Source organism: Rhineura floridana, chromosome 1 (assembly GCF_030035675.1).
Source record: "Rhineura floridana isolate rRhiFlo1 chromosome 1, rRhiFlo1.hap2, whole genome shotgun sequence".
NCBI classification, from domain to species: Eukaryota; Metazoa; Chordata; class Lepidosauria; order Squamata; family Rhineuridae; genus Rhineura; species Rhineura floridana.
In genome coordinates this window covers 72,144,543-72,172,190 of record NC_084480.1, presented here as the reverse complement: position 1 = coordinate 72,172,190, position 27,648 = coordinate 72,144,543, and the positions used below count along the sequence as shown (strand labels likewise).

The following is a 27,648-nucleotide window of genomic DNA, read 5'->3' as shown; positions in this document are numbered from 1 at the left end:
ATACAGTTTTGGAGAGAAATGTCCTTGTAAAGCATTCAGGATATCCTCATAAGATGTATTAGCAAGTTTTGCTGGTGCTACAAGGGCCTGGGCTAGGTCAAAGGTGTCTGGCCCACAGACACTGAGTAACACAGCACATTTCTCTGACTCTGTAATGCCATTTGCTGCCAAGTAAAACTCCAGCCTGGGTGCATAACTTTCCCACTTGCTGGGACATGCTGGGTTAAATTCTTCAAGATGCCCTTAGGTGGCCATATTCCACAATATACACACTGACCTGGAGTGCTTTGCAGTGGTTTCCACAAGGCCCAAGCTGATGTCCTAATCCAGTCTAAAGAGAAATGTTCTCTCCCTTTAAGCCTCTAATGCATGAAGAAAACACTCTGTGTGCCTCAGTATCCCATCCTCGTCGCCAGTGAAAAGTATCATGAAGGAAGAGGCCACACAGAGGATCTAACAATAACAAGAACTTTACTACAACTAATTATATACAGAGAACAAGGCCCACAGCATGGTGCTGCTTGTAAGGCAGGCCTGGAACTGAAACTGCCACAGCCTGGGGCTGACTCAGCAGTTCCTGGTATGGCAAGCCTGGAGGGCCAATACACTAGTCATCATGAGTTGATAGCTTTATTCTCCATAGATTTATCTGATCACCCTAGTTGGTGTCCTTCACTACCTCTTGTGGAAGCAAATTCCATAATTTAACTAAATTTAAAGAGAGCCAGTGTGGTGTAATGGTTAGAGTGATGGACTATGACCTGAGAGACCAGGGTTTGAATCCCCACTTAGCCATGAAGCTCACTGGGTAACCTAGGGCCAGTCACTGTCTCTCAGCCTAATCTACCTCACAGGGTTGTTGTGACGATAAAATGGAGAGGGGAGAACCATGTATACCACCTGGAGCTTCTTGGAGGAAAGGTGGTATATAAATGTAATAAATAAATAAATTGTACAGGCACTTCTGTGTAACATCACCAGATAGGTAATAATGTTATTATATAATTTGAACCCTACTAAAGTATGCATTAATGGAATACCAGTATTCTAGGAATGCTTCCTAGAGCTGTGAATCTCATCCACACACAATGTACCTAGTCCTAAATATCTAGCCTGAAAAGTGGGAAAGCAGTAACACAACAAAAAATAGAATTTACAGAAAACTTAAGGAAGTTTTGCAGGTTCTTGATGTAAGATGCAAAGATGTTTCACACATTTTACCAGGAAATATATGGGAAGTTAAGGACTTCAATGCAAGAAGCAGTAAACCGATAGCATCACTGAAGCTCAGGATGAAAATGGGAACTGGAAGCAGAAGCTAAAATGAAATTTATAAAGCGTATTTCTAAGCAGATGTAACAAATCTTTATATTTTCTTTTTGTGTACAGCCTAGGGAAGGAGGGGTCACAAGATTGCCATTTCTTGCAAAGTTTTGTGTGATTATATATATATAATTTGGCACTCATTCCTATAGTCTAGGTAAAATGGCTGTGCTGAGCCTTTACTTGGAGTCCTATGCTTTGCCAGTAACTACAGAACCATTCAGTAAAAACATCATAGGCTCAACAAACACAGTAACAACCATTCCCACAGAGCCCATAGTAACTGCAGTTAGTCCACCAATCACTCTGTTGCTCACAGACAACCTTTAGCAATTATACAATAACAATATTAAGCAAAAGCAGCGATGTCACAGTCACTAAGGGACTTGTGACATGTGCATACATAAGTAGGCATGTTTATTCAGAAGTAAGTCCAATGGGACTTACTCACTATTAGTAAGTGTGCTTAGGATTGCGGCCTTAAACTATTCCTCCCTTCTTTCTCATACAATGGTCAGGTGGAGGCACAGGTATGCCAAGCCCAGACTGCATATGGTTTTACAGGTAAGCTGCACATTGTCTTAGGACCTTAAGCTGACAAGTAGCCAATGCAGCTGCAGCAAAATGGAAGTGAGATATTGTCTATTCCTGGTCCAGACAGCAGCCAGACCGTGGTATTCTACAGTATCTGAAGCTTTTCTCTGTCCTGGGTAAATATACACTTATTCTGCCAGTTATGCAAGAGTTAAAATCTTGAGAGCCATGCATGCAAAGATGGCAAGGATATGGCATGGTAATGTTGTACTGATATTATGGTGACATCCTAGCAAGTCAGGCAGGGACCATAGCTCAAGCAAGAGGGAAGACACTTTACATACGTAAGGTCTGCGGCTCAATCCCTGGCATCTCTAAACAAAAAAAGACAGGTAGTAATATGAAAGACCTCTGCCAGAGAGTTGCTGCTAGTTAAGAATAATAGGCTGCAAGGACAAATACTTTGATTTGGCAGCTTATACGTTCCAGGATAATGGCAGAATGAGGCAACATCAGAAAATGTGTGCATTGTTTGTTCCTTGACTTGGTGGGCTGTTTCAGTCTTCTAACATTTACTATTTGTATAGAACCCCCATGGCCCATCACTATATTTCAGACTTACAAAGCAAGAGTGCTATTCAGGATTTCTTAAGTGTGAAGGCACAACTGATCTGTATAAAGCGACTGAATGTGCACTCTTGCTTAAACTTGCTTAAGAGGCAAACTAGATGTGATGGCAACAGTCACAATTTTTTTCAAGTCTCTATCCCATTCTGAAATAAAGCATGTAGTGTGTGTGTGTGCATGTGTGGGTGTCATCTGATTTTTTTTTTCATAAAAGAGACACCAGATGAAAGGAGCTACTCTCTTACCTCTCCATACTTTGTAGCCCATACACTCCTCTTTTCCCCACTATTTTACTTCCAGTATTGGAGCTGACTGGGAGAAAAGTTCCTGGTGTGACGGAGTGCAATGAAGAATGGCAGAGGAGAGGTAAGAAGTACAGCTCCATGTGCTTTTCGCCATATGCTTCTTTTGATGCTGAAATTAGACACATCTATGGAGAGCCAGTGTGGTGTAGTGGCTAAGGTGTTGGACTACGACCTGGGAGACCAGGGTTTGAATACCCACACAGCCATGAAGCACACTGGGTGACCTTAGGCCAGTCACTGCCTCTCAGCCTCATGAAAACCCAGGGTCACCATAAGTCGGAATGGACTTGAAGGCAGTACATTTACATTTTACCACTTAATACATAAACACAGCCAACACATCAACAACAAAAGAGGCTGCCTCTGTTATATCTAATGTAAATGTACTGCCTTCAAGTTGATTCCAACTTATGGGGACTCTATGAATAGGGTTTTCATGAGGCTGAGAGGCAGTGACTGGCCCAAGGTCACCCAGTGCACTTCATGGCTGTGTGGGGATTCGAACCCTGGTCTCCCAGGTCATACTCCAACACTCTAACCACTCTAACCACTACACCAAACTAGCTCTCCTGTTATATCTAGTTTGGGCCTAAGACTCTTGATTGCTCCTGATGTCCCAAAAAACTTGCTTTTGCTGCTTTAGCTATCTTTTCAACTGCTGAATTTACTCTGGTTTGGGTTTCTGCAGTTGATTAATCTGTTTTATTTGTTTATTGTTTTATGGATTTCATTTTTTTGTAAGCCATCTTGTAGATCTTGTTAGATCACAAGGTGGGGTATACTTGTTTCAATAAATAATTTTGAGAACACATGTAAGCGCCTTGCTGGATTAGCTCAAGATTTGCAAGCATCGTCCTGCTGAGTCAGACTAAGGGTCTATCTAGTTTAGTATCCTATTTCCAAAAGTGGCCAGGTAGATGACTTCCAGAGGGGTAGCTGAGTTAGGACCTTGCAGCAAAATTGACAAGCAGTCTTGAATATGATGAACTGCATTTTCCCCATAGTCTGCTTTCCAATTTATCCATACAAAAACCCTGTGAGTAGGTGAAGTTGAGAGACAGTAACTGGTCCAAAGTCATTTAGTGTGCCTCACAGTTGAGTGGGGTTTTGAAACTGAGTCATCTAGGTCCTAGCCTGACACTCTCAGCACTATGCTACAGATGTTTTAGGGAAGCTCACAAGGAGGGAATTAAGGCAAAACCCTCTATCTTGTTTGCTTGTAACAACAGGTATTCAGATGCATACTGCTTTTAATTCTAAACTATCATTTTAACTATTATGGCTAATAGCCGTTGATAGCTATATCCTCCATGATTTTGTCCAGTCCCCTTTCAGCCTTCCAAGCTGATGGGCATCAACACATCTTGTGCCAGGTAGTTCCATAGATAATTTATGTGTTGTTGTATAAAGTACTTTCTTTTGTCTTTCCTGAATGTATTGCTAATAAATGTCATTGCGTGACTCCAAGTTCTAGTGTCATGAGGGAAAGAAGTGTGTCCCAATCTATGCCACACCTAATTGTATAAACCTGTATCTTGTTCCCCTCTAAAGTAAAAAAACTCCAAGTGTGTTAGCTAGTGTCACTCCACTGGTGCAGAACTTCTTGTTGCATGCATTAAACATGCAGGTGGGTGGAAGTTCTGCTGGTGGGATCCTTTGAATCCTGAGCCAGCCTGCTAGATCCAGGCTGGTACAGAGATTAGCCTGCTCCCCACCATCTGCTCTAGGTTGCAACCCTGATATGGTGGTGGAAGCAGTGGTTCCCCCACCCCCTGGCTCTATTAAGCCACACCAAGCAGTGGCTGGGGTTTGGATTGTGCCCTTACTGTATTTGTACAGCTGCCCACTAATATACGTTTTTCAGGAGGTTCACAGAAATAAAAGCTAGCCTGGGAGCCTTTTTAACTGATAGAAATGGTGTAAAATGCTTTACAAAACAGATAAGAAAATCACAGCAAATAGACAGACAGACAGACAGACAGACAGACAGACAGACAGACAGATAGATAGATAGATAGATAGATAGATAGATAGATAGATAGATAGATAGATAGATAGATAGATAGATAGATAGATAGATAGATAGACAGACAGACAGACACACCCGGCAGAGGAAAATACAAAATTGTGTGGAAGCACAAATATACAGTAAAACACAGATGAGGCATTGGGAGCCCAGTAACTATAAGAACATGTGTTATTTAAAAGGTCAGGATAAGTAAAAAAAAAGTATTTTCATGGTGCTGAAATGGCCATGAAGGGGGCACTAGCTGAGCATTTCTGGAGAGGCCATTCCACCTGCCTCTCTTCACTTGGTTAGGACACTTGAAGCATTGTCTCTAAGGAGGATCTTAAGGAATGGGAAGGTATATGGTAGAGAAAAGAACTTTTTAGGTAGCTTAGTTCCAAGCCATTAAAGGCTTTTAACATTTAAAACCAACACTTTGAATTGGGGCTGGAAATTGACTGGGGGCACTAGCATACTGTGCCTGACATACACTGTCTCAGCTGATGATCTTTCAGCCCTGTCTTTGGACCAATTGCAGTTTCTGGATAGTTTTCAAAGGGTGCCCCATGTACAATGCATTGCAGCATTCTAAACATGGGGTTACCTGTGAATGGGTACCTTTGGCCAGGCTATCTCCATCCAAGTATGGTCCCAGCTACTGTACCAACCAAAATGGATATGTTTCAAGTCACCTTCTGAGATTGTAGTGACACTGCTGGACCAATACAGCCCTCATCCAGGCCATTATTGCCCATAGAGTAATTCAGCAGTGACTCCATCCTTTTGACAGATACAGCCTTGCTGCATCCTTGGATCTCAGGAATGCCCAATAAAATCAGACCATACACATTCCAAACCGCAACTGCATCAGAAAAAAATGTCAGGGGAGGGGACACAAGATATGAGGAAAAAAATGTGGGGGAGCACAGAAGTGACAAAGTGTATTTCTAGGTGGGCGAAATATACTAGGTGTGCACTTGCCCACTCCCGGCGCCGCCCCAGATTCCAAAGGTAATTTCCTGACATTCTAATGGTTGATTTCAAGTTTTGCAGCTGGGACTGGCAACTCAAGGGTAGAAAGACATAACTGCCTCCATCGCTCTGCAGGCACAACTTTTTTGTGTATCTCAGGGAGATTGCTTTAGCTCTGCAGCGAAGAGAGAACGAGGCTGCAGTTGTTCAACGTCCTAAGGGGGGTGGAGCTGGTAAGTTATGGGTTGTAGCAGGCAGACGAAACGTGTGTGGGAACTCCTTACAGACAACCGCAAACCTCTAGCCCTCAAAAGGGCCGGTCCATTCCGTGCAAATCTCCGCCTTATTTTCCTCATCCCTTGGCTTCCTCTGATAGGTGAGAGACGGGATTGGCTGGTGCTATCGAGGATGCGAGACGGGATTGGCTGGACCAGCTTTCCGTTCTGAGGCGGTGCGTCGCGCCTGCCGCCGCTGTCTGTCGCCCTTTGCCTTAAAGAAGGCGGGTGAGTGTTTGCGTTCGGACTCTTGGGCTGTAGGAGGTTTAGACGCGCCTCTGCCGCTACAGGCCTTCTGGAGGGCGGGCGGCGGGAGCTTTGTTGGCTCTGGCTTATTCCCCCTCCCCGTTCCTGCCCTCCTCAGAGCTGAGGCCTATGGTTGGGGGAAGGGAAACAAGCCAAGCTGTGCCAGTCTCCTCCTCTCCCCGTGTTGGTTCCTGTTGTCCAAGTGAGAGAACGGGGTGTGGGGGTCGACGCCCGCCTCTTCAGGGACATGGGAACCGCGCACAGCCGAGTTTGCGATTCCGACGTGGAGAGGGGATGCGGGTGGGGGTGGCGTTGAGGGCGGGAGGGACGGGCTGACGGCTGCGGTACGGCTTCGGAGGTTGCACGGTGCCAAATCCTTAAGGGAGAGGGGATGGGGAGATGCCACTGGAGTGGGGTGGGGCAGAAGCTTTGTGATGCGCTGGATTACGTAGTGGGGAGAAGGTAGGGGTATCTAGGAAAATAGGTACGTATGCTCCTTGTGCTTGCCGGGAAGACCTGCGTCTGCTTCTGCGCGCGGGGTTCAAGTGGATGCAGACAGCGGGCGGGTGTAGCATGGGAGGGCACGTGAGGGTGGTGCAGAGGAGGTCATTACTAGGGGTGGAAAGATCTGTCAATTTCTGTTCTCTCAGTTTCTCACTTTTCTAATGTTAAATTCAGTCCTCCACATTTCTGCAGCTTTCTGTGAATTGTTTTTTTAAAAAAATCCTCATGAATCTTCTCTAGCTTTTTAGTGTGAATTTCTCCAAATAAACACATTTTTGTAGGCAGCTTTGACAAAGGTAAACATTTTTGCAAGCCATTTCTCATCATATCATGCCTTTTTGCATATTATTTCCACTCATATATTCATTTTTATGCAAACTTTCCCCTAATATATGCATTTTTATAAATACTGTTTAGTTGGCAAACTACATCCCAAAATTCTAATAAATTTTGAAGGATGGCTTTGTTTTGGTTCTCATATTGTTTTGGAAAGTGCGAATTTGATAAATTCTGCTTGAAATGTGAACTGAATCTAAATTCTCACCCATCCCTAGTTCTTGACAGGCTTTCACTTGTTAAACTTAGTCTGGGATTTGCAGCGGCACTGGGATTTGCAGCGGCACTGGGATTTGCAGCGGCACTGGGATTTGCACCAGCATGGTGCAAAGCTTCTTCCTCATTTCACTCCATTTGGTACATAGCATGGAATTTGCAGTGGCTGAGACTGTAAACATCATTGATGGCTTTTACAAGGGACTGGACTGGAGACATCTTATGGATTCCTATGTCTGATCTTCCACACGTTTCATACTGTGTGCAATTTTGGTGATTATATAAATGAAAGATTTCAGGAGTGTTCCCAGAAGTACTTATTAAGGGCCAAATGCATTTTAAGTGTAGGAGTCCTCTTCGTTAAGGACCAAACTACATGCAATTGTGCACGTCTAGGACTAAACTGCATGCGATTCTGCATGTGTCTGGCCCATTCAGGTATAACGTGTATGTGCGTATTTTTGCAAACATCTATTCATTATATAAAAAGGAGTAGGGAACACCCCCCAATACCTTGCTGTATGCTGCTGCCAGAAGAGAGCTTGGCAAAAGAAAATAATATTTAAAGCAACAGACCACAGGGTGGTGTGGTGGGGGGTTACCCTGAATAAGTGTCATCAAGGGCCAGCTAAACACTTTCATGCTTGAGCAGATAGTTTGCAAGATTGTTCTAGCTAATCTTTGATGAGACTGATTCAGTTGTCCCTGAAGGAGATGCATGTACCTTTGCCCTGTCGCATTTGGTTTGGTTCTCAGGCCTGTGAAGAAGAGTCATACAACTCAAAATAAACAATTTTCAGTACACATTTGAATCTTATTCTTAGGTTCCCATGCTGCTCCCTCCTTCAGTTTGCCTCCCTGTAGTTATATATGTGCGTGTGCATGTTGAGCATTACTTACCTGTTTTGTATTCTGAACTGCTTTCAAGTAAGTTGGACAGTTATGTGGGATGCACATAGTTTTACCTCATTTTCCAAGTTCAGTACTCTTTCTAAATCACATTGATTTTCAGCAGATTAACTTTCCACTACCATTTTGTTTTTATGCTATCAAACCATGGACTGCAAAAAAGACAAATAATTGGGTGTTAGAACAACTTAAACCAGAACTATCACTAGAAGCTAAAATGATGAAACTGAGGTTATCATATTGGACACATAATGAGAAGACATGATTCACTAGAAAAGATAATAATGCTGTGAAAAACAGAAGGAAGTAGAAAAAGAGGAAGGCCAAACAAGAGATGGATTGATTCCATAAAAGAAGCCACAGACCTTAACTTACAAGATCTGAACAGGGTGGTTCATGACAGATGCTCTTGGAGGTCACTGATTCATAGGGTCGCCATAAGTCGTAGTCGACTTAGAGGCATATAACAACAACAACAATCTGCTGTTTGTGTTCAATGGACCCCTTTAAAGTCATAACTGGAAATAAAGGCGATTTCAAAATGACTCCAGTTTAGCCGAAAAAGATAGATGTTATTGATAATGCATTCCAAAAACTAGCCCAACACAAAAGCTTTGAGGTACATTGCGTGTGTTATGTGCCTTCAAGTCAATTACAATTTATAGCAATCCTATGAATCGGTGACCTCCAATAGCTATAAACCACCCGTTCAGATCTTGTAAGTTCAGGTCTGTGGCTTCCTTTATGGAATCAATCCATCTCTTGTTTGGTCTTCCTCTTTTCTACTCCCTTCTGTTTTCCCCAGCATTACGGTCTTTTCTAGTGAATCGTGTCTTCTCATGATGTGTCCAAAGTATGATAAACCTCAGTTTCATCATTTTAGCTTTTAGTGATAGTTTGGGTTTAATTTGTTCTAACACCCGATTATATGTCTTTTTCGCAGTCCATGGTATGCGCAAAGCTCTCCTCCAACACCACATTTCAAATGAGTTGATTTTTCTCTTATCTATTTTTTTCACTGTCCAACTTTCACATCCATACATAGAGATCGGGAATACCATGGTCTGAATGATCCTGACTTTGGTGTTCAGTGATACATCTTTGCATTTGAGGACCTTTTCTAGTTCTCTCATAGCTGCCCTCCCCAGTCCTAGCCTTCTGATTTCCTGACTGAGGTACATTGAACCCCACTATATTAACAAAGGAGAAATCAAAACAGTAACCAACCAAACCTCGGTAAGATACTGGTCTCATGGTAAATGATGGAAGGGGTCCAAAATAAAATTATAAACAATGTTAAAAATAGCTCCTGTGTCAAGATTAACCTAGTTTATAGCAGAAATAACCCTCTAGCATAAAATTTATTCTTAGCGCCCCTCAGTCCTTTGCATTTTTTTTTAACAAATGAGACTATACAGAATTCTTTTATAAAAAAAAAAATACTCCTTTGCTTTTGAGGAAACGTTACCATATTTGGGGGCTTTTTAGATTAGAGAAAATGTGAGTAAGGGGAGACACGATAGAGGTGTATAAAATTATGGCATGGTATGGAGAAAGAGGATAACGAAAGTTTCTTTACCCAGTGAAGTTAAATGTTGAAAGATTCAGGAGAGACAAATAAAATGTTTCTTCGTGCAGTGCACAGTTAAACTATGGAATTTGTTCCTACAAGAGGCAGTGATGGCCACCAACTTGGATGGATTTAGAAGAGGATTAGACAAATTCAGATTTAGACTATCAGGGGCTACTAGCTGTAATGGCTCTGTTTTACCTCCACTGTCAGAAGCAATATGTTTCCAGTTTCTGGAAATCACAGGAGGGGAGAGCGCTGTCGCACTCAGGTCCTGCTTGTGAGCTTCCTATGGGCATCTGGCTGGCCACAGTGAGAACAGGATGCTGTACTAGATGGGTCATTGGCTAGATCCAGCAGGCTCTTTTTATGTGGACATTAGTGGGCTTACTGCTTTGTGGCACAATTAATGCAGCTATAGGAAATAAGGTGTCCCATGCTTTTCTGGCTTAGTGATTTTTGGAGGATGTTTTCAGGTACCCCCCTTTTTGTGGTATAATCTGTTGGAGATGGGAGGGAATCTTGACTTGAAATTCTTTTTTATCAACTTCAAATGTATTTCCTTTATGTGTTGCATGAACCACTGAAAAGTGTAAGTGACTTTCTCTTCCACTGTAATGGTGAAAGGAGGATTCAAGTCTAGGCTGTGTGAACTCAAGGTTCTTACAGAGCTTACGTTTGCCTTGCTTGAGTTTCCTTTTGAAAGTAATGGTGAGAGTCACTTGTGCATCTGCTCATCACTGCTTCCTATAACATCTGAAGCTGCTATTAGTGGAGAGTTGGCCTTGATAGTTTGTTCATAACTGAGACCTGGCACAGATACAAAATTCCTAATCTGAGGATCACAGTTTAGAGCAGGAATACCTAATGTGTGGCAAGATGTTGTTAGTCTGCAGTTCCCATCAGCTCCAAACAGCATGGCTAATGCTTAGGGATGATGGGAGCCACATCTTGAGGGTCACAGGTTAGCCCCTGTGGTTTAGAGACCCCTAGTTTAATTATTTTCTCCCCTTTGTTATAGATGGCCATTCTTTCTGCACCAGTGTTAATGCACACTAAGGTTTGTTTCAAAGGAAAGTTTGCATCCTGGGTTAGAGAGGCAGGTTTGCATATCCTGCTTAAATTTAACTGAGGTATTAATGTTGCACCAAGGTTAGCAACAAAGAGAAATTAGGAGAAGAATTTCTATAGGAGAGGGAACAAGGGAAAGCAGCATAGCTAAGAGATGTGGAACATGTTGCTTGTGCTGGGCCATACAAGACAACCTTGATCAATAAAACACGTTGTCTTGTAAGGATGAGAAAAATAACCATGCAAAACCTTAGAAAATATTTGAGGCCTTTAGGTTCATGCCATTTTTGTGGTAATCCTGTATCACTTCAAATATACACTTTCAACTGCAAGTTAGTTATATCATTCCACACAACACTACTAGTATTTTTATTTAGCTGCAAGGTGCTGTTGGCATGAATTTAAAATCGTCACCTGTTTGAAGCTTCATGTTATTACGTAATTTCTTTAATATTCTATGTAAGGTTGAAATGTTTCAGTTCTAAATCCTGAATTCCTGGAGTCAGAATAACCCAGTAGTGCCACTAGTCCAAGAAATGTTGAATAGTTGTAAATGCATCCTGTATACCTTCTGCAGCGTTTCACTTTTCACCTGTCAGTAGTGAATTATATAATACTTTGTATTTAATTTGAACATTTAGTTAACTTAAAATGAAATAAAATAGTTATGGGCATCACAAGTTGAGATTTCCTAAGCCAAGAATTATTTTGGACCGCCTTGCATGGAGAACTTACTCTTTTTAGTGCTGCAAATGAATTAAAGAGAAAGTTGTGGAGACGCTGATATAGTCACTGCATAACTCTCTGCTAGAGGCACCTTAGAAGAATCAGGGGGATCTGACTGAAAAACGTTTGCTCTAATAAAAGACATGTTCGTGTTATATTGGATTTGAATCTGTGGTGTGTGTTTTTAAGCTGGCAGTGAGACAACTGATTTAATTATTTAGAGGTGTGTTAAACTTGGAGAAGGTTATCTATAACGTTGGCTTGTTTTATAATATCTCCCTATCTAATGCAACCTTCTGAAATGCCCTTCACCCACAGGCACTGAAAACCAGTTCAGAAAAGTTGTGTGACATTTTAAAAAGATGCTTGGGATTTGGCAAATCTTTAGGAAGGGAGTTCCTCAGTTACCACTGAGTGTACCTCTTCATATATTCTTGATGTCTGAACATGGGCATGCACACAGTATTGTTGAGGGCATTCTTTGTCACACTGAGATTAATCAATGTAAGACCTTATAGGTGAATACTAGCACCTTCAATTGTGCTGAGGGCAATAGTTTCACCTATGTAGTACTTGTGTAACACAATCCAAGGGGGTCACTAGGAACAATAGGAGGTTTCATAGCATTCTGCACTACCTGAAGTTTTGATTAGGGCCCTAGGAAATGTAGTACAGTAACCTGCCCTAAAGCGTGAATGAAGCCTGCTAAGTCTGAGGCTGCTCTCACACTGCGGGAATTTTGGCCTAGCTGCAGCCACGTGATGGGCATCCTCGCACACAATGCGTTCTGCTTTTTAGGTGCACACCAAATTTGTGGGGTTTTTGCCTGATGAAAATAGTACCGGTATTCCGGTATAGGCATGGGTAGCAGCTTCCCCTTCTTCCCCACCTGTGTCAAGACACCCCACAAAAATAATGTCACATGCTAAAGGGAGAGGGGTCGCATGGCAATGGGACGAGATCTTAGACACAGTGGGGAACTACAGTGTGCACGTGTATAACAGGTGAGATGTTTGTTGAAGCCGTGTGAAAAACATTTGCGTGAAATGCCGGTATCTGCTGAAAAAGCTACAGTTCATTGACACAACAGGTATTGCAGTGTGAAAGGAATTATAGAATTCAGGACAGAAGTGCTACCATTTTAATCCACAAAGCTAATGCAATAAGCCCCGTGTCTGAAAGCAGCCTGAGTATGACCCCCCCCCCAAAAGCCTAGCTGCGGATTGTTTAAAAACCTTTTTGGCTGCTGCCAGAACATATAAATCTATATAAATCTACGTGGTCACAAGTCTGTCGATGATAGGAGTTTTATCTACCTTAGATCAGAAGTCCTGGTGACCCTTATTTTAGGTTTGTTTGAATTTGGCTTCATTGAAGTTCCACAGATATGTTGCCAGTGGCAGTCATAAATATAATTTTAGAGACCACTGGGGAAAATCTCTAGAATAACCTCCATAGGGATAATAGATTTTGAGGAAGCTGCCAGAACACAGGAATGTGAAGTGACTCTTGAAAGGGGGCTATGCTATGCATTGTGCCGGAACACAATGTTATTGAGTGAAGCTATGCAGTTGCTATAGATACTTCACCCCAGTACTTCTCTCCTGTAAACCTTCTTTACTGGGTAGTACATATAAAGGGAGCATATTTTCTGTTTGCTGAGAGCCAGTGTGGTGTAGTGGTTAGAGAGCTGGACTACGACCTGGGAGACCAGGGTTCAAATCCCCATACAGCCATGAAGTTCATGGGTGACCTTGGGCCAGTCACTGCCTCTCAGCCTCAGAGGAAGGCAATGGTAAACCACCTCTGAGTACCACTTACCATGAAAACCCTATTCATAGGGTCGCCATAAGTTGCAATCAACTTGAAGGTAGTCCCATTTCCATTCATTTTCTATTCCTCTTTGGAGCAGGAAGCAGGAAGAAAGAAAGAAAGCCACATCTCAGCTGGCTGCTAGAATGGTTGACTAAGAAGCCAACCAAAAAACTTTAGTGACTCTTGCTTCCAGTCTTGTACTGTGAGCAGACACCACATTAATACCAATATTAAAGGCCCTAGTCGTTTGTAAATTATGAGCGCTGTATGCCACCAGTATTGAATGGCATCAAATTCTATGACTTCCTGTGATATCTGTCAGCAGCCTTTTAGATACATTGAAAAATCAGGATAAATGCTAGATTCCAGGGCGGTATGATTAACTATCCTTCCTCTTCCAGAACCTCCTTGCCCAGAATGCATAGTTCTGAAGCAATATTGTTATGAGCAACAAAATTGAAAGCCGCTGAAAGATCTTAGAGGATTGCTAGCTTGATACTTGTTTTGTTCATTTCAAGGCAGCTATATCAACCAATGCCACAAGTGCTATCTTTGTGTGATGTCTAATCTGAATAGGTAATGGTCCTGGAAGCTTGCTGGTATGCTGATGTGCCTAAAGCTGAAGTACAGTTATTTAAGAAAGGAGAAGCTGGAAATCAATTACAGTTGGTTTAGGGCAGCCTTTCCCAACTAGTGGGCCACCAGATGTTGTTGGACCACAACTCCCATCAGCCTCAGCCAGCATTGCTAATGGTCAGGAAAGATGGGAATTGTGGTCCAACAACATCTGGTGGCCCACTAGTTGGGAAAGGCTGGGTTTAGGATATCTGGATGCAAGGGCCAAATTACTGTAAACATAAGGGTGTCTTGTACACTGCCTTCCTTGAATGAAACATTAACAAACACAGCTAGCAAAGAGGGCAGAGTCTGCTGGCTACTGAGCATTTACTAGAAAGTCTGTGTCTAATATGCCAGTGATTGCCTCCAATATCTTGAATGCTGATTCTGTTCAAACTAGCAACTTCCAAGGAAACTGAATCTAAACAATTTTATACCCAAAGCAGCTTGGCATATCATTGGCAAGAAAATTAGCAGTTCCTCAATTTTCAGGCAGAGAGAACCTGGATTTGTCAGAGCATTTTCCATGTAGAATAGATAAAGTGCTCACATAGAAGAAAGTTTCTCTAACAAATTATGCTATAGCAGTGACAAAGGTCATAGCCTTTAGAAGGTAATGGCCAAACCATACCAACAGTCGCCTCTCAGTATTTCCATTCCCTGGATGATTGATTTCTGAGCCAGGACAATACATTAATTCAATATGTGGCATACTGTATTATCAGCTAGGAGTTTTGGATAGACTCATGTTACTGGCTGGACTCTTATCTAGTGGATGCACAAGGATGAGGGTTCTACATGTTCTTTCTCAGCTTATGCCTTTCCAGAATCCTATATGTCAAACTTTGTCCTCAACTAAGTGAGTGCTGTTATCGACAGCAGGCAACTGGCTAGGTAAACTAGAAAAAAAATCCTACCCAAGTTACTCCTAAGTATCAGGATGTATCAAGAAATATAATAATAGGATTCCACAGTGGAAAATCAAAATATATTTCTTTATTTCTATGCTATGGTCTAAACCAGAAATACAAGTAGGTGCTGGCCTCAGCTAGTGCAGAAATTGTGCACACATGATTATAGAATCTACGTGGCCTTAGCCAGTAACTTAATATTTAAATAGTAAAACAGCCATATATTGCTGACCATAACCAGGGCATAATAATCAAACAAGCTCTGTCTTGTATCACATGAGTTAGATAAGCAAATGGAAAGCATTAACCGGTAAGAAAAGGGTTAAAGCGGCACATAACAGATTTATAACAATTCACTAAATAGTGAGGCAATTACACAATGCCTTATACGTGTAAGCATTTATTAAGAACAGCCTTATACGCTTCTTATAAACAGCCTTACTCATTTCTTATTTGTACAAACAGCCTTTTCTTATTTATACAAACAATCCTTTATTTGGCCTTAGCCAAAGGGTCTGAACTTTATATAATTATTCTCTCTTTAGCCTTAGCTAAACGGTATTAAACTTTGTATAATACTGCATGTAGGGATATATATTTCTTTCACTTTTTGCAGGGTTAAATGTTTGCTAAATTTCAAATACAAACTTCTAGAAAAGTGGGCTTTAAAGTAGCCATTGGTCAGTGTCAGGCAGCATCTTAGGCACAGTACCAAGAACAAGCCTTGTAATCTTATATCTAGCTGACTTTAGCTTCAGCAGCCTTCACTTCAATAGCCTTCTTCAGCAATCCCCGGTATAGCCATGAAGATTGGCTTCGTGCCTCTTCAGCTCAGTCACTAAGACTGGTCTTGAACAATGGGTTTGCAAGCTATTTATAGGCTTTTCTTATCTAATGAGAGCTCTCACTAGGCATGTGTCTCTTGAAAGGGTTAACTGCTTGCACTGGGAAGCTTCTCAAAGATTTGACAGTATCATGGCTGGTAACTGGTTAAAAAGATGTCAGATCTTGTGGCTCTTTGAAGAGCTGTCAGTAGTGCAGTCCGTCTCTTTTCAAAAACCTAAAAGGTTGGATTCTTAATATACCAGGGAAATTCCCAGACAACTGGCAGACTTCCTGGCCAGCTGTTCTCTAAGTGAAAGGTGGGTGAAGCCCAGTTTTCAGAAAGGGGAGGAGGGAGTGGAGAGCGAAGGAAACTTAACCCTTACAGCAGCTGCTTACACCTCTAACTAGGGTTTTTTCAATAAAAAATTAAATGCTTGTCTCCCAACTTTTATACATTTTGTTTAACCTTGGAGACCTTGAAAGGGCAAAAAACATGAACTATCACAGGCAGCCTACAACACCCATAATTGTTAAAAACAGAAGATCCTGAGCCTACTCCCTAAAGATGGCTTTGAATGTACATATGTTGAGTAGAGATGTGAAGGCCTGGAAAAAAATCTGGAAAAATTCAGGGAAAAAATTGATTTTCTTTCAGGTTTTTGCATCTCCCCCATTTCCCTCCCAGAAAAAACCCTGGTTCCTGCCCCCCCCCCCAATTTTCCCATTTTTTTTTGCCAGACCTTCGCATCTCTAATGTTGAGTTCTTCAGAGTTACAACTCCATGAGCATTTTAACCAGAAAATATGACATGTAAGGTGATGATTAGGTGACTTGTACACTAGCAGAATCCCTATTCTAACTCAGACCTTTTAAAAAAAAGGAATTTGTTTTGTTCTGGCTAGTTTACAGTTTTTATTGTTTATAGGCAAAGGCATTTGTATAGATCACAACTGCTTCACCCTATGTCCTGAAAAAGGTAGTTCTAACAAAACAAAGTGTTTGCAATGTTTTTGTCCTTTTAAATATTTGCTTGCCTAGGAAACAACTGTTTTTGTTGGCCTAAACTGCAGCATTACTGTTATGTTTCTAATTCTAAAAAATATAATCCTTTATTTCTTAATATTGCTTGAAAAAGTATGTGAATGCACGAATTGTTTAAAGTCACTGCTTGATGATGAACTGTATGTAATCCAGAGCTAGGAAGATGCTTTAGAGAAAGCATTTAGAAACCTGGAATTGTTTCATTGGCAGTACAATAAAGTTGCTCTAGCATTTAAAAGTTATACTCTGCATTGTAAAAGCACCTAGTGCACTAGAATTTCTATTGACAACAAAAGTTGCTGCATTCTTTAAAAAATGATGTACTTAACACACACAGAATCAATACTTTTATAATTATAGATAGAAAAGATTGGTTGTAGGGATATCAAAATAGACTTTGAAAAAGTTTGTTGGCAAGAAAATGTTCTGGAATTACCTCTCCTAGATCTCTTGGGAAATCTATAGCTATAGAGGAAAGAAATGAGCGAACCTAATGTTTGAATACATGCAGCTTTTTTACTGAGCTGAACTATTATGGGCAGTCATTTGTATTTGTTTAAAAGATACCAATTAAAATAATGTGATTGGCATCACACAGGTTTCATGGGCAAATAAAATGTTAGATCTGATGGACTGAGGAGATGGCAGGAAGAAAGCTGCTGGGAGAGTATGGATCAGATTGAAGTCTTTTCTAACAAGACCCAACTGAATTGCAGTAGGTATTCTAACTGACATAAGCAGACATTTGCTTAGATTAGGTCCAAAAGGTCAGAGAAAAGGGTTTTTAAAAAATTGTTAGACATTTTTACACATGAATTCCCATAAACAAGGGTCATTTGCAGTGTCATAGCCAAACACGTTATGGGCTTGCATACACTGCCTCTCATCATACCATTTTCCTCCTATACATCTTAGTTTGAATTTTGCAAGCTATGTTTATTGCTAACTAGAGCTGTTTTTCCAAACCAAAGTTTACAAACCCACTTCAAACTATTTTTTGTTATTCTGGTTTGGAGGCAAATTTCCGTAATTCACCAGAGTCAGATGATAACAGAAAGTTTAAAAGAGAAGAGCGCATTGAAGAATGTAGAAATTGGAACTTTCTCAAAATGAGAAAAAGAGAATCTCCTGTTCCAGTTCTGGACACAGTTGGGATGTGCAGTGAAACAAATTCAGGTAGGTTTTTATCTGTTGTGTCCTGTGGAACGAGGGAGACCAAATATTCTACTGAAGCGCTGGTGTTAGCCCTTCTTTGGGAAGAGTATTTTTACCCTATATTCAGTTATACTGGTGAGGGTTCAGTAATTAGGTGATCAGTAACTTTGCCAGATGTCTAGGAAATATGTGCATGGTCCCCAGTTTCAGAGGATGAAGTTAGAAAGCTTATTCTAGGTATTGCTAAAAATAAGGCCTCAGGTGAAGATGGGATGGTTCCAGAAATTTATAAAAATATTGACTGGAAGGTTCTGGTACTTGCAAAAGTCTTTTCTTTTATTAATGATTCTGGTAAGATCCAGTTTGAAACCTAGTATTTTTATACCTACCCATATTCCATACCTACCCATATTCCAGGAGTGATCCAAAATCACCCTATAAGTGTGTTGGAGGTGCTATCTAAAATTTATACCTGTTACTTATGGCTGAATGTATTTATTTATATTTATTTATTAAGTTTATATTCCTCCCAAAGGAACTCAGAAATTAGAGACCATGACCAGAATATTATAGTAGGATTTTGTAGGATTTTGTGAAGGAAAGTTAACCGTAGATCAATGCTTTGTTTTAGACCACAAGTTGGATTTTGTGAAGGAAAGTTGACTGTAGATCAGTGCTTTGTTTTAGACATTTGATTACTAAATATGCATCAAGAAAGGGTCAACATCTTTATGCACATTTCATAGACCTATCCTCAGCCTTTTGATTTGATAAACAGAGAGAAACTTTGCTTCAAATTGCTTGCTTACTTACTTACTAGATTTATATCCTGCCCTTCCTCCCAGTAGAAGCCCACGGCGGCAGACAAAAACACTAAAACTTCATAAAAACAGACTTTAAAATATATTAAAACAAAACATCTGTAAAAACATTTTTATAAAAGCTTTAAAAACATCTTTTTTAAAAAAAGCTTTAAAAACATGTTACAGAACAATTCCAACACAGACGCAGACTAGGGTAAGGTCTCCACTTAAAAGGCTTGTTGAAAGAGGAAGTTCTTCAGTAGGTACCTGTCTAATATTTAAGTGGAGGGAATTCCAAAGGGTAGGTGCCACTACGCTAAAGGACAGTTTCCTGTGTTGTGCAGAATGGACCTCCTGATAAGATGGTATCTGCAGGAGGTCCTTACCTGCAAAGCACAGTGATTGACTGGGTATATAACGGATAACACAATCTTTCAGGTGTCCTGGTCCCAAGCTGTATAGAGCTTTATACACCAAAACTAGAACCTTGAACTCAGCAGGGTAGCTAATAGGTAGCCAGTGCAATTCTTTCAGCAGCTGGATGACATGTTGATGATACTCTGCCCCAGTGAGCAGTCTTGCCACTGCATTTTACACCAGCTGCAGCTTCCAGACCTACCTCAAGGGTAGCCCCACATAGAGCACATTACAGTAATCCAGCCTGGAGGTTACCAGTGCATGGACAACAGCAGTCAGGCATTCCCGGTCCAGAAACGGCTGCAGCTGTCTTATCAGCCAAATCGGATAAAAAGCACTCCTAGCCACTGAGGTCACCTGGTCCTTTAGTGACAAAGATAGATCCAGGAGCACCCCTAGACTACAGACCTGCTGTTTCAGGTCAGACTATGGATCTGTTTTGGATGACCCCACCCAAGGCAGGCAGCTGACCAATTATCCTAACTCAGAAACCACCAACCACAGTGCCTCCATCTTGCTAGGATTCAGACTCAGTTTATTGGCCCTCATCCAGCCCACCACCGACTCCAGGTAATGGCTTGCACGACATCTCCTGATTCAGATGTTACAGAGAAATAGAGCTGGGTATTGTCAGTGTACTGCTGACACCTCGCCCCAAATCTCCTGATGACCACTCCCAAGGGCTTCATAAACAGCATGGGGGACAAGTTGGTACCCTGCAGCACCCCACAGCACAACTGCAAGGGGGCTGAAAGATGATCGCCCAATGTTATTCTCTGAAAACAACCCTCGAGATAGCATCGGAACCATTGTAAAACAGTGCCTCCGATACGCGTCTCACCAAATCGGCCCAGAAGGAGACCACAGTCAATGCTATCAAATGCTGCAAAGAGATCAAGTAAGAATAACAGGATCACACTCCCCTTGTCCTTCTCCTGATAAATGTCATCCATCAGGGCGACCAAGGCCAATTCAGTCCCATAACCAGGCCTGAACTCAGACTGGGATGGGTCAAGATAATCTGTTTCATCCAAGAGTACTTGCAATTGCTGCACCACAACCCTCTCAGTCACCTTCCTTAAGAAGGGGGTATGTGCGACTGGGTGGTAGTTGTTGCAAACCAGGGTCCAGGGTGGGCTTTTTCAGGAGCAGTCAGATCACTGTCTCTTTCAAGGTGGCTGGAACCACTCCCACAATGATGCATTACCCACACCCTGGATCCACTCAGTCAAACCCCCTTGGCAAGATTTAATAAGCCAAGAAAGGCAAGGGTTGCGAGGACAAGTTGCTGGTCACATCATTGCAAGCCCTTTGTCCACGTCATCAGCAGGGCTGTGGAGTCGGAGTCGGGAGCAATTTTGGGTGGAGTCAGAGTCGGTAGAAATGTTCCATCAGCCCCAGGGGTTGGGCTCGTGGGAGTTGTAATTCAAAAATGTAACTTTTCCAAGCTCTGGATTCACATGGTGGTGATGAAATGCCTTTGTGCTACCATTTTACTACAGTAAATTTGTTATTACTAGTTAATATACATTTGCCGTTTATGAAGGAGTCGGAGTTGGAGTCGGAAAGTAGAAAAATAGAGGAGTCAGGGTCGAAGGACTGGTGTACCGACTCCACAGCCCTGGTCATCAGGCTGCATCAACTGAAACCCTTCCCAAGAAGTCGCAGCAGACGTTGCACTGGACATCTCACTGGAGGCTACAGTAGCTGTGGATGAGGCATCAAAATTGCTGTGGCAGCAAGCAACTTTACCCTCAAAGTGCCTTGCGAACAATTCACAGTGGGTCTCCAAAGTGTCTAAAACTCTGTTTCCTGGAGTTGATGTCAACAGACCCCTGACAACACAGAAAAGCTTCTCTGGACAGCTACTTGAGGATGCAATGGTGGCAGAGAAGTGGGCCTTCTTTGCTGTCCTCATCTCCACACAGTAGGCATGGTTATGATGTTTTACTCGTGCCTGATCAGCCTCACGGCACATCTTTCACCACTTGAGCTCTAGCCATTGTCCAGCCTGTTTCATTTCCCTTAGTTCATTGGTGTACTAAGGTGCAAACTGGGCTCCACAGTGCTGGAGAGGGCGCTCGGCAGGGCTGTGGGGTCGGAGTCGGGAGCAATTTTGGGTGGAGCCGGAAGAAATGTACCGACTCTGACTCCGGCTTCAAAATAAATTTTGATTGACAATTTTTTTAAAATATAAATTCAAAATGTCAAAGAAGCTTCCCAGGAAGTCACCTGTATTTGAGCATTTCACCATAACTCAAGATGGAAAACATTTTGAGTGTCAGTGTATGACACAGGGCCCAGATGAAGACATATGCTGTGATGCATATTCAGGCAGCGATAAAAATGCTCCTACGAGAGCTTCCAATTTAAAAAGACATTTACAGCATTTTCCAGGGCTGTGGAGTCAGAAGCCATTTTGGGTGGAGTCGGACAGTAGAAAAATAGAGGAGTCAAGAGTCGAAGGTTTGGCGTACCAACTCCACAGCCCTGGCACTCGGGGTCAACAGTGTCAAGAGCCCTGTGGTCGTCATGGAGCCAATGAAGTCCCAAGCTGGAATACTAGAGGCAGCCTCAGCATGGACACTGAAATCACCCAGGACTATTGTTCTGGGCTCCTCCAAAACCACAGCCGAGATGGCCTCCACCATGTCTGCCAGACAAGCTGCTGGGCAGCAGTGTGGATGGTATACCAGCAGCAACCCTACTTTACTGTCTCTTTGGCCCAACATCAGATGCAGGCCCTCACGGCCAGCTCCAAGACAGAGTGGTTTCCACTCTGTCCTGGTGACAGAGATGGAAGTTTTGTAGACCACAACAACTCCTCCTCCCCCCCCCCCGTCCCTGCAGCCTGTGCTGGTGTTGCACCGAGTATCCAGGTGGGCAAAGCTGGGTCAGATCAACTCCTCCCAGCTCACCCACCCAGGTCAAATCATGGATGAGTGTGGTCTCATTGTGTACCGATCTGGCGTTAAACAACAACACAGAGAGGCCAGTGGACACAGCAGATGAGCAATGAGGAACCCATCTATGAGAGGAGTGGGAGCGAGGAACAAGGCGTAGATAGCCTTGCCTTCAACTTCTATGGTAGCTCTCTACCTCCCCATGACTATACCTCTCTCTACCCATGATCACTGAAATTGGGATGGCATCACCCATGTTCCTCCTTACTAAGACTCCTCCTAAACACCTGATACGGACCCAATAAGAGCCCACCAACAAAAACTACCTGAACCAGTTATCTCAGTAGGCCTCTGAGAGAATTGGAGGCAGTCAAACCCACTCAATATCTTTCACATTGGGGTCATCTACTCCCCCGTCTCACACCCAGGGAGGGCCAGTCTTCTGCCAGTTGCAGACTCTCACTCTGAAGGCATCTGGCAACTTTCTCTTATCATTCAGTTCACTGCACAGGTTGTCACTCTGCACAGGAACGAAACGTGCTATATACCCTCCCCACTTATAATCTCCTCTAGATGGTTAAAAAGGAAGGGAGTAGTGCTCTTGCCCTTGGGACTCCTTAAGGGACTCCATGAGGGGTAACCCCCTTCAGTGGGGACCCTGCCAGTGACAGACCCGCTGCCCAAGGGCAGCTGGACTTTTATGCCCCCTGACCTAGCCAGGAGCTGATGCAAGAGGCTGCAAGATTGACTGCAGCCTCTTTCTGAAGTCGTTGTGGCAGGGGGTCCCAGTCCTTGCAGCATTTACCAGGGTCTTCAGCTGTCTCAAGAGACAGCAACCCAGAAGAGTGAGCAAGCAAGCACCCATATGTTCAGATACTCACTCTCAGGGCACGTCTAGTCCCCCAATGCTGCAGCTGTTCCCTTGTCAATAAATATTGACAAGAGATTTCTGATTTTAGTTATTCACAGACCTGTCTTAAAGGAGGTTTAAATCGCCATTTTACCAATATGATTTGAGTTTCAAGGGCTAAAAGCCTGGGATGTCTCTAAGAGCCTAATTTTGACCTCTGAGCGTCCTGGGCTATCCTCAATAATTGAAAAAGAGATGATGGTAATTCTAAAGCTGTACTGAACAAGACATGGAATCACTCATGCAATTTAATAAACTCATGTAGAAGTAGGTCCCATTTAACACAATAGGACTTACTTCTGAGTAGACAGATACAGGATTGTGTTGTAAATCAAGGCAAAATTAATCCCTGAACAGGATATAAAGTGGGATATAAATTTAGGTGGTAATAAATAATGCAGTGTGTAATAAATAGAGCAAGTGTGTGTGAGAGAATATCATAAACACATGGAGGGCTGTATCCAGTGCTGCAGCTCTGCTGGTACAACAGACTTTCATGCATGCATTGGAGCTTCTGCTCCTTCTCTCCAGCCCCTTCTCTTCTCCCTTAAAATCAACTCTAAAGGATTGAAGGTGCTTCTGGATCAGAGTCTGGGCGTAAGTGGGGGTAGGAGAATAAACAGAAGTCCCATTGTTGACAGTAGAACCATGGTGCCACAGCACTGAATACAACCCAGAGTATTTAAGCAGAAAACAAATATGGGATCTCATAAGGGAACTAGAATGTGATAGTCTCAGGGCAAACAGTGGAGACTCATCTTGTTGCTTTCTGTTTTATAACTGGCAAGGAAGTTTTCAGACTTTGCTGTGCTAGCTGAACATATTGTTAAAGCGCTTCCCTGTATTCTGACTTTAAACTAATGAGATTCAGTTCTTGCAGCGAGTCTGCACTTCTATTCTGGATCTCTTTTAATAGGCAGGGCAGCAATAAAGCTAGTGTGGTATGGCAAGTTTAAAGAGGAATACATTTATCTATTCAATTTTAATTAAAGATGTAAATTAATAGAAACATGGCCAATCAGGCAGCATGACTTGTGTGGAAATAATCCACATAGAATCTCTGTAACCTTCTTGTCTGCTTAATGTTGGTTATTCTTGTTTGCTTTTTAAGCAACTTTTAAAGAATTATTATTTTTTTACTCTTAGAGGGTGACACATGGTAAACACTGCATACAGATCGCAAGTGAAAACTCTTACTGCAGCATAGTCTAGTAAATGCAGATAAAAAAGAAACTGTATTTGTTATAGGAGCTCCAAAAGAAGGAGCAGAAGATCCTTAAGCCTGCAGGCAGGACCTTATTTTAAGCTTTTTAAAAAACCAAACAACGTACAGCACTTAATTACATTTTGGAGTTTAATAAATATTAAGATGTAAGGCAAATATACTGCAGGCACTGTAAACAAATGTTGACTTTTTATATTCTTCAATGAATTTTTTACCTTTTGGAGTTCATTGCCATAAGATATATCAAGGATCACTAGCCTAAAAGACTTAAAATGACAAATTCATGAGGGACAGATATAGTGGCTATTAGCCATGTAAGCTTATTGAAATCTCTATGTCCAGAGGCAGTGTACCTCTGAGTACTGGATACTGAAAGAGAAATGGGATGGCTGTTACCATCAGCTTCCAGAGACATCAGGTCGGCTTCTGTTGGATTCAGAATGTTGGGTTCAACAGGCTCTTGTCTGATGGAGCAAGGCAGTTCCCATGTCCATTTTTTTGTAATGGTATTCATATTTGTAAGGCTGTCATTTTCTCCTGTCTGAATGTAAGAAGGAGGGAATGTTAATAGTTTGGTGTAATCCACCTCTCACGTGTGGACAGAACATCTAAACCAGATATTAATTACTTTTTATTACAACATGACCTTTGTTATTACAGTGAGAGTTCATGTAACCCACCTTTGTAATTTTGCAGTCCCCTGATATCAGGTGACAAATAAGCAGTCATTGTGCATGTTTCTTACCCAAGTTCCATGATTTCTTCTTGTGGAGCCATCACTTATTCATCCTCTTTCCCTCCTGTTGTATTGGAAACAGAGATTAAAGGGATTTGTAGTCTCATTGCCTATAGCAGAGTATAAAGGAGAGGAGCAAGATAGAACATAGTTGTGACTGTAAGGAGAAAGGATGGGGTCAGTAACTTGGAATGATAGGAGACTCCTCCTTGTTTGGGGTGCTACATGCTCCTCGTGGATGGTACCAATCTGTAAATTTACTCCACATTTTCACCCCTAATTTCATTCTCTACAGCAGATAATACAGTAGTATTACATAAGCAGTTAACACTGAATACACATATTTTATTTTTCATATTTAATTATAATTAAAAGGCAGCATGTATTTGACTAGAATTTAAGCATGGCACATAGGGAGATTTTGAGTGGCCCTGTCTCTTAAAGGAGCCACACAACAGTAGTGGTATGCTTTTGGTCCAGTGAAAGAAAAAAGCCCCTGGAAATGAAAATATCCCCTCAATGTAGTACCCACCCAGAAACAAGTTAGCACCTACCTGTGGGTTGTATTCCACAGCCTGAAAAATACTGGGGTGCTGTTTGAATGTCAGGGAGAGAAGCAGTAGCATAAAACAGGCAATAATTCTGAAGACATAACTAAAAGGATGTGGAATGGATTGGATTGGAAAGTGATATTAAAGTGCTGCCCTGAGCTACTGGGAGGAAGGGCGGGATATAAATCTAATGAATAAAATAAATATTAATTCCCCATTGTCTGTGCAATATCTCCTAACGGTAAAAAAATTCTACATTATCCCTTTTGTCTTGTAGTGCTGTAGAAAATGCAATTTTACTTTCCCCCCCATCCCCTTTGTAGGATTGCTCCATCTTAATGAGGAGTCAGTATGACTTGCATGTTAACTGTTTTTCACCAAGTCTTGTCCAGATGGCAACTAGGAAGAAAAATTAAATGATTTAGTGGGGGTGCTTCTAAAAATTAGAGAGTTGGGTGCATAGATTCAGCTGGATTAACATGCCAGCCCCACAGTGATTATGCTAATCTCTAAAACAGAAGCTATTAGGAAAAAACACGTTAGTTGGTTCCTTGTCCTTCTGCTGCTGTCCCTCCATTTTAAGATTTTATTCTGTGTTAAAAAAGAAAGTAGCATAAAAATTAACATATATGCTTGTATTGCTAGCAGTATAAGCATCTAAATTGTAGTTTTACTTGAACATTTGTTTAGCATAATTTTAAAAAGTTATTTTTTTTTAAAAAAAATCTTTTCTAATGTGCTTAGAATTCCTCCCCCCCCCCTCTCTCTCTTGCAGCAATGGGTCAGGAAGCTGGAAAGCCTGCATGGCCAAAACCAGCAGGTGGCTATCAAACTATTACAGGCCGAAGATACGGAAGAAGGCATGCCTATATTAGTTTCAGACCATCTCTGATGAACCAAGAGAGAAATTTGAACCAACACGACAGAGAATGTGAAGGACTGGAACTAGACAGTGTTCAAAAAGAAAATTCTTTGTGTGCGTGTCACATAATTACAACCTGAAACTTTTTTTCTTCTTTAGGGAAAGCGTTTGAAATAAGAATGAGCTGTTGGTACAAATCAGTTGAACAGAAAGCTAGGCAATTGTGTAATTGACAATATTGATACAACTTTTTTTATATATCTGCAAGTGCATTGAACATCATTAGAATAAGATGTAATCATTAGACTGTGGTCAAAACCTTAACCCTGGCCCTAGATTTGCATAATTCTCTTTCAAGAGGGAAATACCGAACAAATAATGGCTTATATGACAGTGATTCATAGACAGGTCGTGAGCAGAATTTTTCTTTCATTATGCATGCAAACAGTGGAATGCACAGAAATGAACATGTTTCAGGGGTTCATCGTGCATGGCTGTATCCTACTTTGTGGTGTTGGTGTGTCAATGGCCTTTTGTTCATTTTTCTTTCAAGCTTTACTTCAGTTGTTACCTCTAGTTATTCCCTGTACAATTATATTTCAGATTTATTACCATTATGTTGTTCTTGCTATTTTGGAAACTTCCTATATATACTTTTTTCTAAACTTAGTCCTATTTTAACAATTCTAAAAAAATTAAATTACTTTTAAAATCAAATTATTCCAAATTAAAACTCATAGGAAGCTGCTTTATACTGACCATTGATCCATCTAGCTCAGTATTGTCTATACTGACTGGCAGTGACTCTCCAGGATTGCAGACAGGGGATCTTTACCATATCTACCTGGAGATAACAAGGAATAAACCTGAATCCATCTGCATGCGAGCCAGATACTCATCAATTACTCTACTATATTCTAACCTATTAGTTACAGTACTGTATTGTTTTGGCAGTATTGTAGGAAATGCCAAGTGGTATTTATTTAACACATTTACATCTAACCTCTTAACCAAATTTCATGTTGCTGCTTACAACATATAAATATAAATCACAATAAACCCATTTAAACATCGACAACAATAAAATAATAAAATGGGCAACATAAACAAAGAAAGCCAGGATCTTCAGCATTCTCTTAAAGCTAGCAAGACACACATCCCTCCATGTTTTCAGATTCTTTCTAAAAATCATAGAGGGATCTTAGTGGAGGGACAGAGGAAGGACATTCCAGAACCAAATGTAGTTATTCAGTG

The 27,648-nt window shown here is 41.6% G+C and overlaps 1 protein-coding gene across 4 annotated transcripts in view; it reads left to right on the top strand.

The window, feature by feature from the left end:
* Positions 1 to 6,163: 6,163 nt before the first annotated feature.
* The window catches only part of PJA2 (praja ring finger ubiquitin ligase 2), a 66,718-nt gene continuing 45,233 nt past the window's right edge, over positions 6,164 to 27,648 (top strand). The window contains exons 1-3 of one of the 4 annotated variants that reach the window (XM_061623749.1): positions 6,168 to 6,272; positions 17,431 to 17,547; positions 26,308 to 26,508. In XM_061623749.1, coding sequence (XP_061479733.1) covers positions 17,502 to 17,547; positions 26,308 to 26,508 — 247 coding nt within the window. In that variant the 5' untranslated portion in view covers positions 6,168 to 6,272; positions 17,431 to 17,501. Of the gene's footprint in view, positions 6,273 to 17,430; positions 17,548 to 17,848; positions 18,009 to 26,307; positions 26,509 to 27,648 lie in introns of those variants that run through there. The other 3 variants (XM_061623740.1, XM_061623767.1, XM_061623759.1) reach the window with 3 other exon arrangements.